At 49.5% G+C, this 15,950-nt stretch overlaps 1 protein-coding gene across 2 annotated transcripts in view; it reads left to right on the top strand.

Moving 5' to 3' along the window:
- Positions 1-10,681, top strand: part of SERPINE2 (serpin family E member 2) — a 60,223-nt gene extending 49,542 nt beyond the window's left edge. For both annotated transcript variants that reach the window (XM_066345753.1, XM_066345752.1), the window contains exons 5-9: positions 2,408-2,606; positions 4,324-4,424; positions 6,670-6,756; positions 9,007-9,090; positions 10,034-10,681. In XM_066345753.1, the coding sequence (XP_066201850.1) occupies positions 2,408-2,606; positions 4,324-4,424; positions 6,670-6,756; positions 9,007-9,090; positions 10,034-10,071 (509 nt within the window). In that variant the 3' untranslated portion in view covers positions 10,072-10,681. The remainder of the gene's footprint in view (positions 1-2,407; positions 2,607-4,323; positions 4,425-6,669; positions 6,757-9,006; positions 9,091-10,033) is intronic.
- The last annotated feature ends 5,269 nt before the right edge of the window (positions 10,682-15,950 follow it).

The raw sequence follows: 15,950 nt of genomic DNA, 5'->3' as shown, positions 1-15,950 counted from the left end.
GCCAGGGTTGGAATCCAGGCCCTGTGATAACTCAGAGGTCGCATCTTTGGCCCTGGCACTTGCCCAGTATGAGACCACGCTGCGAAAGCAGCACGTCAGTGACCGGGTGGGAGGAGGGGACAGGTGCTGTTTTGTCTTCTGGCTTCTCCAGCCACCGAGTCCAGATAAGCGTGGAAGGGGGATGTTCTGAGGCATCCTAGCTGACGTTTGTCATCAGCTCCTGTCATACGCAGAAGTGGGCCAGGGAGAAGTGAGTCACCAGCCGGACGGAAGTGAGTGGATGCCAAACGGTTAGTGAAAAATGTCTCCAATGGAGGCTGGATTCACTGGTGGAAATGTCAGCCCCTCCCCCTTCTTCCCCGAGGCACGCACTCAACTCCTAAGTTTTTATTATTCATGACCTCAATCCTTATCTGAACATTAAGCACTTCTAGAAGTGCTTAATGAATGCCTCCAGGTTCTTATTTCATGCCCTAGAGAAATCATTTATTAACTACTTCCCAAATTTCAGTTTTTAAAAATTAGCTCTGCCTGAGTAGGGGACTAATGTTTTCTTTGAGGATTAAAGGGCTTATAGGGAAGTGGTTTCTTTTTTTTCTTTTCCTCCTCACTTTCTCATTGATTTTTAGTTTCTGCTGAGACCATTGGATTAAGCAGGGTAAAGTTAGAGACGAAGGAGCCAATATCGGAATCATAGGTGCCCCAAGACAGACCGGGCTACAGTGAATGTTCACGCGCAGCAAGTGCCCACACTTCTTCCCTGAGCGGAACCTGCAGTGGTCAGCCGTTCTGATTGCTTCTCTGGAACGGCTGGTTTTTCATTCACCTCGTTAATTTTTATGACTCTCCCGTTACCTGCTGAATGGAATGGTTTCACAGGATCCCTGGGCGTGCGTGCTGTGTCGGAGACTCTCTCCCAGGGAGTTGGTAGCGTCTCTGGGCCCCATCCCCACCAGGGCCCAATGAAAACCACACTCTTCCTCACTCTAGTCAGCGGTGCTCTGGTGTGTTGGTCACTTGCTAAGTGTCTTGAATATTTTACGTGCAATAAAAGGGTTCCCAGGTCAAATTAGTTTGGGAAACCTGGGGATAACTAGAGTTGAACTGTTTTCTGCAGAATGTCTCAGAGCCTTTAAAATATGGCTGTTATGCCTGACCAGGTGGTAGTGCAATTGTTAGAGCATGGACTGTGACACAGAGGACCCAGGCTTGAAACCCCAAGGTCACCAGCTTGAGCATGGGCTCATCCGGCTTGAGCGCGGGGTCACTGGCTTGAGCGTGGGATCATAGACATGACCCCATGGTCACTGGCTTGAGCCCAAAGGTCACTGGCTTAAAGCCCAAGGTTGCTGGCTTGAGCCCAAGGTCGCTGGCTTGAGCAAGGGGTCACTCGCTCTGCTATATCCCCCCCTCCCCCTTCATCAAGGCACATATGAGAAAGCAATTAATGAACTAAGGTGCCACAACGAAGAATTGATGCTTCTTATCTCTCTGCCTTTCTGTCTGTTCCCATCTGTCTTTCTCTCTGACTCATCTCTGTCTCTGTCAAAAAAATAAATACATAAATAAAATATTGCTGTTATAATCTGCAAGCAGGGTCAAGGGCCCAGTGCTTCCTGGACTTACTGGGATGTGGAACCAGTTTGTATACTGAGCATCTTGCAAGCTGTGTATTCTCTGGGTTTTTATTAGTGAGCACAAGTAGCGCGATGTATCTCAGAGCCCTAATGGGAGTTCCCCGAATGAACGAAGAGGGAGTCAGAGCAGGGAGGTGGGAAGCTGGTCTTTGGCCTTAGACGGATTGAGTCCGAGTCCTGATGTTCTGCGTCTCAGCCATGCGTCCCTTGACGAATTACGTAATTTCCCTAAGTGTAGCTTCCCCAAAAGCAACATAGACTGCTTATCCCTCTCTCGGGGGGCACCATAGAGTCTAAATGTGTTGACGTGGATGGTGTGGGCCTGGCTAGAGTGGGCCGAAAGAGTGGAAGCTTTTTATCCCCTTTCTCCCTACTCTTCAACATGCCACATAGGCTTGGCCAGAGGACTCCTCCTAAGGCAGCTCCATTCGTTCCTTTATTCCTGTGAGAAGGGTTAACTTCCTGCTAAGCTCTGTGCTCTAACTGCCTTATGACCTAGTTAAAATCACCTGAACAGAATGGATGTGATTTCAGGACCAAAGGCATTCCGCTAAGACATGTCTAGACGGAAGGAAGGGAATTCTCTACCCGGGAAGGAAGAAATAATTGTCCTTACCTTTTGTCTCTTGAAGAAAGCTATTTGGTGAAAAGGGAAGAAGTTCTTAAACTGCATAGCTCCCTTCCTTGAAGCTGCCCCGGCGCTCAGCAATCCCTCCCGCCACCTCTGGAAGTCATCAGGGACACGCTGAACCCGCCTCTGATTTCTTTAGGGTCGGCAAGCACCCCCAATGGCTTGTGGTACAACTTCATCGAGCTGCCCTACCACGGGGAGAGCATCAGCATGCTGATCGCGCTGCCGAGCGAGAGCTCCACCCCACTCGCGGCCATCATCCCGCACATCAGCACCAAGACCGTGGACAGCTGGACCAGCATGATGGTGCCCAAGAGAGTGCAGGTGGTCCTGCCCAAGTAAGTGGCCTCCTGTCCCCACAGGGGGTGCTCAGTCCTGGACGGCGGTTGTGCCGGATACCAGACAACACCAGGCTAAGATCTGGCTCATTGTGAAGCCCGTTTTATTGTACAGAAGTTGTTGCAGGGCAGGAATACAAACAAGGCTTTTTGTGAGTTTGTCATTGTCCCCGTGTCTCTGACGTGGCCCGTTACTGACGGAGGAGAAGGAGAGAAGGCAGCGGCCTCGGAGCCACCACAAAACCACAAGCTCCTAACGTATCTCATTCTGTTCAAAAGTCTGAAAGACACAAGCACGGCATCCTGTTAGTCTGATGAAATTCCCAAGCTTAGTAGTGGTCTGAGTCTCGATAGGGAGCTTCATGGTGGTCATTTAAGTCTTAGCTGAAAGTCCCTGAAGACTGAGGTCCAGAACCAGGCGGTAAGGAAATATTTTGAAACCACCAGGCAGAACTGGTACCTAACTATCTGCGGAAGTTTTTGGTCATACCCTGAAAGTATAAGATGGGCGGAATTTGAGCTGTTAAGATTTGGGTCCAAGGGAAGAGGAATCCCAGGTTCTGTCTGAATCCTAAATATCTTAACAGGTTAGATCTGTGAAAGAGGCAGTGATGTCCCCTTTCTATGAGCGTTTTAACATTAGTGTTCTGCCCATCTCTAGGGCTTTTAACCACCCAGACCTCGGGGGGCAGAGAGGACCTTACAGTTTTTCCTTTTCAATCACCGAGTTTAGAAATCAGAGAAGTACATTGATAATAAGTATTAGTAATCCTCCCAAGATTAATTTTTGTTATAAAATAAGCCTTCACACAGGCAATGCTTGGTATAGATGAATAAGATGCTGATTTTGTAGGCAAATTATAATTAGAATGGTAGGCTACCGTTCCGGCCCACCTGTGATGATAATCTGTTCGCCTGGCCTGTTGTTTGTCCCACAGGACGTGATCAAATCCGCTCAGACATCTTCTGATGATACAATGAGTAGCCGACATATGTATGGTTATAAGGCCAGAGAGCCCACACATAGCCAAGAAGTCTGGGTGACGCCCAAATACAGTATTCATGACACCTGTTCCTATGCTTGTTCTCATGTGAACAGGACGGTGCTTTCAGAATCCCACCAGGAACTAGCAGGAATGCATCTCCTCTCTCTTGGCCATCCCCAATCCCAATAAGGATGGTGGTTCTTAAAGCATCCAAGGCGATGGCTCTTTGATTGGACGAGGGGAAGAACTAACTGTAGATATTGCCGAGTGTAGACAACTCGTCAACACCTGCATCTCCTCTCTCTTGGCCATTCCCAATCCCAATAAGGATGGTGGTTCTTAAAGCATCCAAGGTGATGGCTCTTTGATTGGACGTGGGGAAGAACTAACTGTAGATATTGCCGAGTGTAGACAACTCGTCAACACCTGCATCTCCCCATCAGCGCAAGAGGTGGTGCGAATGTGGCTCTTCCCGAGAATGGATTAGGGGGCCTGTTGCACACAGGGGGCGAGAGCGCCCCTGCTGGCGACTACTGTATGTGCTGCTAATGCCAGCGGAGGGTTTGAGGGATGTTCTCTACTTACCTTGGGACCAAACGTCACAGTACAATTTAGGGTGACTGGTGTTCAGAGCGTGCTTAGGAAAGAATCTGTAAGCAGTTTTTCCACTGGCACGGATCATGTCGTTTTCAGTGGGATGGTTTTCTCCCCCGTTTTCTCTTCCACGCCAGGTTCACAGCCATGGCGCAGACAGACCTGAAGGAGCCGCTGAAAGCTCTTGGCATCACCGAGATGTTTGACCCATCAAGGGCAAATTTTGCAAAAATAACAAGTATGTTCAGTTTAAAACTTATTCCTGGATGTTCAGTTTAAAACTTACTCTTGAAGACTGTGTTACAAACTGAGTCTCCAATTTATTTATTTATTTATTAGAAAGAAAAGGTCAAACTTACAAATGTATGGCCCTGAAGCTCTGCAAGGTTTAATGTGCTGCATCAGCCAATGACACGATCGGCCCTTCCACGCGTCAGTGAGCGCAGCCAGCCTTCCCCGCCTCTCACACGCGTGTTTCCTGCGCAGCCCAAGTGGCTCCGTGCAGCTCAAGAACCATTTTGTGTGCTGTCTCTGTTAGCGAAGATGTTGGCTCTTAGTTTTAGATTCTTTTCTTCTTTCAAATGCACACTTTTCCCCCTGTGTTTGAAAAACCAAGACATTTTGGGCTCTCGAACACTTGCTTATGTCCACCAAACAGCAGCAGGCGTGCACAATAGCCAGATACGTATTCTGGAATCTCATGCCCATTAATCTGAAATGATATAAATTCAAAAGAGCCTAATTAGAATTTTTCTTTGCCAAGGCTTCTAAGACACAGCTGGTATGTTATCCCTTCTTTTGCCCGTAAAGGGACCTTTTCCTGGAGCTGGGTTTGAGTGGTTAGTCCTTTGCTGTTGTTGTTGTTTTAACTTGGAGCATAGCCACCTCCTCCCAAAGAAAAGTCATGACTTGAACATTATTTTCACCCCCTTTTGTACGTTTCCTCTTCAATGAGCAGGAATCAGTTCAGCAGCAGCCTCAGCTGTCTGCTAGTGAACCCTTGAGCACCTGTGTTTGGGGAATAAACTTGGCTCCCCTGGTGAAATTGCGCTCCACAGGTATTCTGACGGTCTCATCCTGTTAGCCGAGCGCTTGTCCTCACCCAGTGACGTTAGTATCACCTGGGAGCTTGTTTGAAATGCACGGTATTGGGTCCAACCCAGACGTCCGGAATCAGAATCTTGACCAGATTCCTCAGCCCGGTAACATGTGGGAAGTGCTGTTTTAACCTGCACTTTCCCCTTCACGCTCCTCCTGTGTCACCTAAATACAGCATAGGGGTTTCAGAGGGAAGACCAGGTACCCCAAATTCTCCTGCAACATTCTGCAGGTGACCGGGGCCCTGCAGAGGGGCCTCTCGCTCACCATGGGTCATATGTTAGAGCCGAGCATTGATTGGTGCAGACAATTTACAATCGGATGACCCAGGAAGCACTATTTCCCTTTGCACCCAGCCCGCATTCTGTCAGGGCTAGTGTTAACCTCCGTCTGCATTGCCCCCAAAGGCGGCACCCAGTGGGCATTGCTGGTATAGCAGAGATTTGCTGAGAAGGAACGTGAATTCACTAAAGCAGGGGTCCCCAAACTACGGCCCCGCGGGCCGCATGCGGCCCCCCGAGGCCATTTATCTGGCCCTCGCTGCACTTCTGGAAGGGGCACCGATGGTCAGTGAGAGGAGCATAGTTCCCATTGAAATACTAGTCAGTTTGTTGATTTAAATTTACTTGTTCTTTATTTTAAATATTGTATTTGTTCCCGTTTTGTTTTTTCACTTTAAAATAAGATATGTGCAGTGTGCATAGGGATTTGTTCATAGTTTTTTTATAGTCTGGCCCTCCAACGGTCTGAGGGACAGTGAACTGGCCCCCTGTGTAAAAAGTTTGGGGACCCCTGCACTAAAGGTTCCAGCGAGTCTGGCCCTCAGACAGCCTAAACTCTTCTCATATTTGACCCTCTTCTCTCACCGAGATGCCCCTGAGATGAGTGGATTGTGTTGTGAAAATCTAGAGCTTCCTCTGCCACTAACTGGCCGTGTGATTTGAGGGCAGGTTGTTGTTTTGTTTTAAACACTCTGGGCCTCAGTTTCCCCATCTGTGAATGCCATCTGAAACCCTTCCTAGGTCCGACGCTGTGTCAGTGAAAGGCAGCGTTGGCCTGCTGCTTCTGCAGACCCGGGCATCTTCCGTAAAGCTCCGTTCCCTTTATTTCTTTAATAGCATCCTCCGTGGTCAGAGCGGAATTGCTAGAGGCACTGCCGTTTCCGGGGTCTGGGTCTCCCTCCCCCCGGTGACCTCACAGCTGGCTTAGCAGATGCTGCAGTGACTGCCATCCGATGGCCTCTGGTCACTGGGGCTGTAAGGTGTCAGGGGAGACTGACACCTCGGAAGAGCTGGAATTTGCCGTGACTGAGGTTCCCTTTCCAACTGAACAGAGGTCTGCTTAGCAAACGAATGCTGGCTTTTTGTCTTCTTTTCTGGAAACAGGGTCAGAAAACCTCCATGTGTCTCACATCTTGCAAAAAGCGAAAATCGAAGTCAGTGAAGACGGAACCAAAGCCTCGGCAGTAACGAGTAAGCTGGAGTCCCGGGCGGGTGGGTTCTGGGGCGGGGGGTGGGGCGCGAGCGTGCCTGGCTCCCCCGGCACCTCCATGGCTTATACAATAAAGGAGAACACAGAACAATCTCAGGTTTTCTTTTTACCCCCTAATTATCCCTGTGAGACTGCCTGAATAGATGTGACGAGCTCTGTGAGCTCATAAAGTGAAGAATGTCCTAGCTACACTTGTGACTGGGTCAGACATATCTGGTCATTAAAAGATACCATGTACACCCACTTAGACACCTTATGGCCTTTCTAAAATAAATTTAATATTTATTCTGTTAAAATAATGTTTCTTAATTGATTTTTAAAAGAGAGGAAGAGAATGAGAAAAGTATCCATTTGTTGTTCCCTTATTTACACATTCTTTGGTTCATTCTGGCATGTGCTATGACCAGGGAGCGGAGCAGCAACCTGGCGTATCAGGGTGTTGCTCTAACCAACAGCGCGACTGGACTGGGGCTAATACAGCATTTCAAACTAAGACCTCGAATAAGAGGCCTTGGATTTTTAAGATGCCTCTTATTTTTTCTTGGTGATCACAAGTGACATCTAAATTTTGCCAAAGTTATTAACCAATTTTTCCAGCTAGTAGAACTATCAGGCTTGGTCGGCTACATCATTTGCAGGACCTCACGCAAATGAAAACATGGAGCCCCTTGTTCAAAATCGATTAAGAATTTCGAGACAGCAGCAGCAGATTGCTAGACCAAGTGTGAGGTCCTTGTGTCGGCGGGGGGGGGGGGGGGGGAGGGGACTGCCCAGGTCATCAGGTCACGTCCACATGAAGCCCGGCCCGGCTGCATTAGTCTTCCTGGGCTCCACACCAATACCACAGACCAGGTGGCTTAGCAGCAGAAACACATTTCTCACTTCTGGAGGCTGAAGCCCAAGATCACGGTGTTGGCAGGGTTGGTTTCTCTTCAGCATTCTCTCCATAGCTTGTAGATGGCCTCCTCCTCACTGTGTCCTTTCTCTGTATGCGTACACCCCTGGTGTCTCTCTCTCTTATACGGACACCAGTTTTATTAGATTAAGGCTCCACCTTCATGACCTCATTTAGATAAATACCTCCTTAAAGGCCCTATGTCCCAAATACAGTCACATTGGGGTTAGGGCTTCAACATACAAATTTTGGCGGGATTCAGTTTAGCCCGTAACACCTGCTAACTATGGAGTTGTTTCTAACAACCCTGAATTGAGCGGTTTACCCCCAGCATAGCTGCAGATGTTTCCTTTGTAACCTCAAGCCCAAGTCATTGATGCTTTCTGGGGTTTGAACAAGAGGACAGGGTCAGTGCAGCAGGCATGAGGCAGTTACGCTGGGCGCTACCCTCTGCAAGGCCTTGTCCCAGGCTTATTGAATTAAAGCCATCCTTGGTAAGATGGCAGAGTAAGCATGTCTGAGACCATGAACTGAAGACGTTTGCTTTCTGGTCCTGGCTGGGTAGCTCTTTCTCTCTCCGTCTGCCTCTTTTCTCTCCCTCTCTCCCCCCTTCTAAAATCAACAAAACAAAATTTTTAATTAAAAAAAAAAGTTTGCTGTCTAAGTCCCGTGTCTACGCCAGATGAGCTGAACAGCATCATAGGTCCCAGATGAGTGGTTTCTGTCTGTGTTTTCCAGCCGCTGGTCCCCAGAAGGTTAGAGTCTGTCATTGTTGGGTCTCTAATCTTCATACAGTGTCAGGTGGTTAACTCTTTGGCAGCCCGGCACAAGATTTCAGGTGGACCAGCACTGGTCTGCAGACCAGTGGTTGAAAACCACTCGTCTATGTTGCCGCTGTGCAGGAAACCCAGATGGTGCCAGGGGAAGAGGCGCAGGCTCGGTGTCCGAGCTCGAAGCCGGGCCTCGGTCCTCAGAAGGGCCCCGGACAAGCTGGGAAGACCAGCTGCTTTCATCTGGAAGGCAGACGGAAGACGGAGCAAATAGAACCAGTACTGACGGTGACGAGGCTCTGTGCTGAGGGCTGTCCTAGGTTTATGTCATTTCATCCTCATAGAAACCCTGCAGGCGTACATACTTCTGTTAAAACGGTGCTTGTGTAGACTGAACGAGATGGTGCTGTGAAGGGTCTGGCCCATGGCGGGTGTTCAGGACATGGTGACCGTTGGGCCTGCTGTAACATGGCCAGCCCATGGGACCATGTGGCCTCGAATGCCACCATCGAGGAGACGCCGGGCCGCACGCTGGGTGTTCAACACCTTTCCTCTTCCTCCTGCAGCTGCAATTCTGATCGCAAGGTCGTCGCCTCCCTGGTTCATAGTGGACAGACCTTTTCTGTTTTTCATCCGACATAACCCTACAGGTGAGTGCTTCTCTGCCTCCACTGGTCAGTTGTTAGCATTCAGGGAGGTAGAGTGCCATGGTAGTGACAGCCGGCCGTGTGCTTGTCATCTGGGTCCCATGTCACACGAGTCACAGGCACTTTAGCTAACATAACCACCCACCTTGGAGAGAGGAAAATCAGGCTGTGTTTACAAAGTGTGATGAAATTTTTCAAACAAGGGCAATATTTTATGTTCTTTGTTTTGTTTTGTTTTGAACATACAGAGCTCCGCAACCCTTTGGGGCACTTCGACATCTATTGATTTTTTTTTTTAAATAAATGCAATAATTAAATTTTATAAGAAGCTAGATGTCATCAACCTTTGCAAACCCACTCCATGGTTCTGACTTGAGATTTGTTAAATCGGTCCGTCTTGGCTCTTTGAATCGTTCATTCAAACCTCAGCTCCATTGTTAAGCATAACAGTAGTTCCTACCCCTCAGTACAGTTCTGAAGAATAAATAAGATTGCCTTTGGGGAGACACTGGCTTCAAGTTGGTACAGAGTAGAAACTAACAGACTTCAACTGTTACTCTTTTTGAAATCAATACTATAAACTCGTTTCTTATCCTCTTGTCTCATTGCATCTTTAATGTCATAATTAGTGTGCTCCCGACCTGGATAGTCCGCAGTGGGAGCCTCTAGCCACAGGTGGCTATTTCCCTTTAACTTTTAATTAATTTAAATGAAATACAATTTTAAAATTCAACTTCTTAGTCACACTAGCCATATGTGTTGGGCTCCATAGCCAAATGGGACGAGTGGCTACCACATGGGACCAGGAAGATAGAAATCATTTCCAGTTCTGTTTGAGAGCAGTAGGTTAAACTCAGCCCAGGAACCTTCCCTTGACTGCGCCTTCCACTTTATTTCAAAAGAACTGCGTTTTATAGTCATGCATTGTTTTCCTTGAATTCCGCAGGTGCCTTCTTATTCATGGGGCAGATAAACAAACCCTGAGAGGAACGCGGAAGAAGCCATGCGGAGCCCGCCGGCTCTGCTGCGAAGAGAAGGCTCCTTGCCTACATCTCTCATAGTTCTGTTCAATATTTTTGTACGTTACTTTCTTCTTCCAAACTAGTTCTTAGGAACAGAGACTCGATGATGCGAGCATTTCTATTCCAGGATGTGTTGAAGGGGGGAAAGGGGCAGGATGGCTACAACACTGTACTGAGCAAGGAATAGGAAGGCTTCCAAATGTTTAAAAGATTCTTTAAACTACTGAGTGGTTACCTAGGTAACAACCCTCTAGAGTATTTACTATCCAGTTCAGGATTTTTGTTTTGTTTTGTTTATATGTATGGCTTCGCAGAAGAAATTTAATCAGCGTGAGGAGAGGGGTGGGAAGACATTTGATGGTAGCTGTTACATTTTTATGGAGATCTATTATTGGCCTTTTGAATTTGTTGTTGGTTGTGGCTCCATCCACAGTCTTGATAGTAAGCATTATTTGAGGGGGGCGGGTAGAAATAGTGAAATCTCTAGCCTCTTTGTGCGTTTGGGATGTTGTTGTTGTGTTGTTGTTTTCTATCATGCATGTACTCACTAAAATAAAGTTCTAAAAACGAAAGTCTTGCTGGACAAGGTTTGCTGTTGTGCAGTGTGCCTGTCGCTCTGGTCTGTAGTCCTTGGATTTGCATTTTTGTATTTTGTACAAAGTAAAAATAAAGTGTGATGAGTAGTAAAAAAGAAAAGAAAAAAGAAAAAAGCTCTTTCTCTGCTATTTGAAAACTCAACACAAGCAACGGAACCTTTTAGAAAAACTTCAGCCCCCTCTCGGAACCCTTTGCACTTGGGTTACCCGCCGGGACCCCGGGCTTTGCGCACTTCGGTTACCCGCTGGGACCCGGGCTTTGTGCACTTGGGTTACCCGCCGGGACCCCCGGGCTTTGTGCACTTCGGTTAACCGCCGGGACCCCCGGGCTTTGTCCTCCTCACCTGGCAATCAGACACGTTCCCTGTCGCACCCCTGCTCAGAGCGTAGGTCGCCTTAGAGGATCCGCTGTCTCCTTAAACCCACCCTGGTCGCAGCTGCCCGTTCGCTCTCTGAGGGCTGAGTGCTGTCAGCAGAAGCGGAGATTCTGTAGCCAGGGCCGGGAGAGATCGCTGGGGACCAAGGTACCTCAGAAATCAGAGTGGCCTGACCAGGCGGTGGCGCAGAGGATAGAATGTCAGACTGGGATGTCGAGGACCCAGGTTCGAGACCCTGAGGTCACCAGCTTGAGCGCGGGCTCATCTGGTTTGAGCAAAGCTTACCAGCTTGGACCCAAGGTCACTGGTTCGAGCAAGGGGTTACTCGGTCTGCTGAAGGCCCACGGTCAAGGCACCTATGAGAAAGCAATCAATGAACAACTAAGGTGTCGCAATGAAAAACTGATGATTGATGCTTCTCATCTCTCTCCGTCCCTGTCTGTCTGTCCCTGTAAAAAAAAAAAAAGAAAGAAAGAAAGAAAGAAAGAAATCAAAGTGAAAAGCACCTGAAGCGGAGGGCGGTCCGGTGGGCCTGAGCCCTGAACAGGCGGGTTCTGATGATACCTCCGGGTAGCTAGTGTCAGAACTGAGTGGCAGGACATTCTGCTGGTGTTCGAGAACTGGCTGTTTGTGTGCGGGGGAGACCCGCATGTTGGAAAGGGGGGTCCGCATCTTGATTTGCTAAGTAGACATTTGAGCAAAGAAGTTATCATATAAATTAGATGTCACGTTGAGTCTGGGCAGGAGTGAGGCCACAATTTTCCTAAAGGAACAACATGGAAAAACTGAGACCAACAACCAGGAAAGTCCTCTTCCGACACTGAGTGAGAGGAGATGCCTGGGACACAGGGGGAGGAGGAGGAGGCAAGGGCTCACGTTGAAAGCCTGATGGGAGATGGCCTGTCCGTCTTCGTCCTAAAAAGGAAACGATAGCAGGTGACCTGAAGGAAATGTCAAACATGAGAGAATGTTACAAAAGGACACGAGGGAGTGGCTTTTGTACCCGTCACTCTTCGTCTTTCTGAAAGTGACGCATGGTGATACTTGCTCTAGACGAAGGGAGCTAAGAAACCAAAGGAAGGAGAGCAGGGACTTGGTCTGAGCCAGCAGAGCAGCAAACACCACCTCCGGGGACTGAGCCGTGGTGACCACCGGGGTAGAGACGAGCACTGGGCAAGCTGCTGGATCGTCTAGGTCCTCACCCTCCCGTGGGCGCTGAAAGACACTGTCCCACAGAGAGTCCGCTTCGGGTGGCTAGGTCACGGAAGACGCCTCTGCCTCTAAAGGCCTTGTTTCTTTAGAGATCCCCCCACCCTCCTTCCCTTTGACCCTCTCCCAAATCATCAAGAAAAGGGATGTAGATGAGGAGACATGCTGCTGAATGAGAAATCACTGTTCTCCAGTGATAAAGATAAATTGGGCCCTGGCCGGTTGGCTCAGTGGTAGAGCATTGGCCTGGCGTGCGGGAGTCCCAGGTTTGATTCCCGGCCAGGGCACACAGGAGAAGCGCCCATCTGCTTCTCCACCCTTCCCCCTCTCCTTCCTCTCTGTCTCTCTCTTCCCCTCCTGCAGCCGAGGCTCCATTGGAGCAAAGTTGGCCCGGGCGCTGAGGATGGCTCTGTGGCCTCTGCCTCAGGTGCTAGAATGGCTCTGATTGCGGCAGAGCGATGCCCCAGATGGGCAGAGCATCGCCCCCTGGTGGGCAGAGCATCGCCCCCTGGTGGGCATGCCAGGTGGATCCCGGTTGGGCGCATGCGGGAGTCTGTCTGACTGTCTCCCTGTTTCCAACTTCAGAAAAAGAAAAAAAACAGAACAGATAAATTAGTAATGTCTGCACCAGGGGTCCCCAAACTTTTTACACAGGGGGCCAGTTCACTGTCCCTCAGACCATTGGAGGGCCACCACATACAGTGCTCCTCTCACTGACCACCAATGAAAGAGGTGCCCCTTCCAGAAGTGGGGGGCGGGCGGATAAATGGCCTCAGGGGGCTGCATGTGGCCCGCGGGTCATGCAGTTTGGGGACGCCTGCAAATTGAATGTTAAATATCAAAATGGAAGGGAATGTTTACATTTCTTATTGGTACACCTCCTCCATCTGACGTTGATCATCCCAGCTACCAGAGGGAGGGAGAAGGTGACAGACCCTGTGCTTTTCCTTCCGAGACAAGCAAACAATCTCAGGACTGAGAAGGGAGCCCTAGTGGCAGTTCCTGAGGACCTCTGTGGACATCATTGTCGTGTTAATCTGAGGACAATCCGCTGATCATTGAATGCACTTGTCTTAATAACTACATCACCTACTAAATAGTCTCCCCTGGTCCTACGGCCAGTTTTCGTGCTGTGGGGATGATACCATCTGTGACGTCCGTAGAGGAAGTGGCCTGGGGGAAGTCAGGCAAACCTCTCCTCCTCGGACTGTTCCCAGAAAGGGGAGCTGGCCCCACGGGGCTTCCTAGAGCCGCCGGTGGTGTGTGGGTGGGTTTCTGACTTCACGCGGGGAAGATTTCACAGCACGAGTCCAGGCGGTGATGAGAGTAAGTTTATTAGAGCTGGGGACAGAGGAGCCAGGAAGGGCCCGGGACGGAAGGGACAACAGGAGGGAGCCCAAGCATCGCTGCTTCGTCTAGCTAGAGACCTGACGGGAAAGAAAGAGCCTACACGCGGGTATGTTAGAGAAAGGGGGCCCTGGGGACAGGGGAGCCAGGAAGGGCCCGGGACAGAAGGGACAACAGGAGGGAGCCCAAGCATCGCTGCTTTGTCTAGCTAGAGACCTGACAGGAAAGAAAGAGCCACCCTGGCCGGTTGGCTCAGTGGTAGAGCGTCAGCCTGGCGTGCAGAAGTCCCGGGTTCGATTCCCGGCCAGAGCACACAGGAGAAGCGCCCATCTGCTTCTCCACCCCCCCCTCCTTCCTCTCTGTCTCTCTCTTCCCCTCCCGCAGCCGAGGCTCCACTGGAGCAGGGATGGCCCGGGCACTGGGGATGGCTCCTTGGCCTCTGCCCCAGGCGCTGGAGTGGCTCTGGTCGCAACAGAGCGACGCCCCCTGGTGGGCGTGCCGGGTGGATCCCGGTCGGGCGCATGCGGGAGTTTGTCTGACTGTCTCTCCCCATTTCTAGCTTCAGAAAAATACAAAAAAAAAAAAAAAAGAAAGAGCCTACACACGGGTATGTTAGAGAAAGGGGGCCCTGGGGACAGGGCGAGCCCCAGACGAGCTGCTGCCGCTGCCCACTGCTCCCCTGGTGGCAAGTCTGGTGAGAACCCTGAGAGTTCAGGAGACGCCCGCCTGTGGGGGAAGGAGAGAGGGAGGGAAAGGCTGGGGTGAGCTCCCAGAGAGAGAGTTTGAGAGGGGACCTTTGTTTTGAGAGTTTTAAAGGCTGTAGTTTAGGGGAGGTCTTAGGAGAGATCCCATAGAATATTCATTAGTTTATCCAGGTGTGGCTCGTTAGGGTCATGGTCTCTCCTGATTGGGCTCATTATTCATTGCCCACCTGGTTTGGCTGCTTATCTGGGCCTGGAACAGAAGTACAACTGAGGCCTAGATGTCACCTCTAGGGAGGGGACTTTCTGTATCTGGCTATAAATTGCTCGGCCAGTTTGTTTGGCTATCTGCCCCATTGTACTTGCCAAGAGATTCAACCAGCTTTCTGTTATCCTGCCTCATAACCAGAAATATTCCTCCCTGTCAGTGACCTCATTACTCACCTCCTCCGCAAATCTCATTAGATCAAAATCAGTAGTTCACTTTTGCAATTTTAATGTCCAACAGATGTGTTAAAAAGGCATGCTGGCTGTGAATATCAAATAATGGGGCTCTCCCTCACCGGAAGGGGGAATAATTTAATGTTTTTAATTTTCTCGGTTGTTTTTCTCTCAGAGATTTTCCTTCTGGCTTGGTCCTCTGTTGTCAGTGAGCACTGACAGGCAGTCGGGTGCATGAACAAGAGCGGAAGAGTGTTGGTGAGAAAGCTCAGGCAGCTTGCTTTGTTTAGGGGGATATGTGCTCATGGTTATAATTTTTGGTGGCATGAATTTTCTCCTGGAAAAATTCATAGTTTGCAGGACGGGGTTCACTCTAGCCATCACTCTTGGTATTCTACAGGGAGAACCATGCTTTCAAGGGCCCGGCAGCCAACCGAGGCTGGGAGCAGAGCTGTCGGTCCTGGGGCCAGCGGTCCGGGGCTTCACAAGCTGAGGTTTGAGAGACAGGCGGGTCAGCTCTGAGGGGAGAACAGACGTGGGCGGCACACTGCCCACTGGGCATCCTCAGTGGGCATGCCTCGCTGGGGGACGTTGTGAGCTGGCCCCCTGATGACAGAAATGTCCACATTCGGTTTCATGAACTGTCAAGATGGACACCAAGAGATTGGCCTCCATGGTCAATGCATTTTCTTCCATCCTCAACAAAAGTAGGAGAAAAAAATTGCAAGTGACCCAAGAAAAAACTGCCTTTAAAAATTTTATCTATGGAAGCCCTCCCATATTCCCTCTTTCCAGTAAATACGAAAGATCTAAAACACCGGGACCTTGGCGTCAGCAGTGAATGGTTCATCCATTCAATTCTCGACTTGACATCCTGAGGGAAGAGCCGAGCTTACTTCTGCCCACGTCATAGAATATTAGAGCTGTAAGGGGCCTAGAAAAGTCACTTGTCACTGTAATCACCTATCCCACACATAACCTCTCCTGTACAGGGAGAAAAGGCATGGTCCCCTCTAGTGGCACTTTGCATATTACAGAACTGGGACGTGGGATTAGAGCACCACCTTGTGGCCAAAAAATATTACATGTTGAACATGATAAACGGCGCCTATTCCATTCTTGAGTTTTGAGTTCTTAGTCATTCTAGTTCACTTTCTCATGAGTTTGTAG

Source organism: Saccopteryx leptura, chromosome 7 (genome assembly GCF_036850995.1).
Source record: "Saccopteryx leptura isolate mSacLep1 chromosome 7, mSacLep1_pri_phased_curated, whole genome shotgun sequence".
Taxonomy (NCBI): domain Eukaryota; kingdom Metazoa; phylum Chordata; class Mammalia; order Chiroptera; family Emballonuridae; genus Saccopteryx; species Saccopteryx leptura.
Note: the sequence above shows the minus strand (reverse complement) of the source record. Positions and strands in the feature narration are given on the sequence as shown.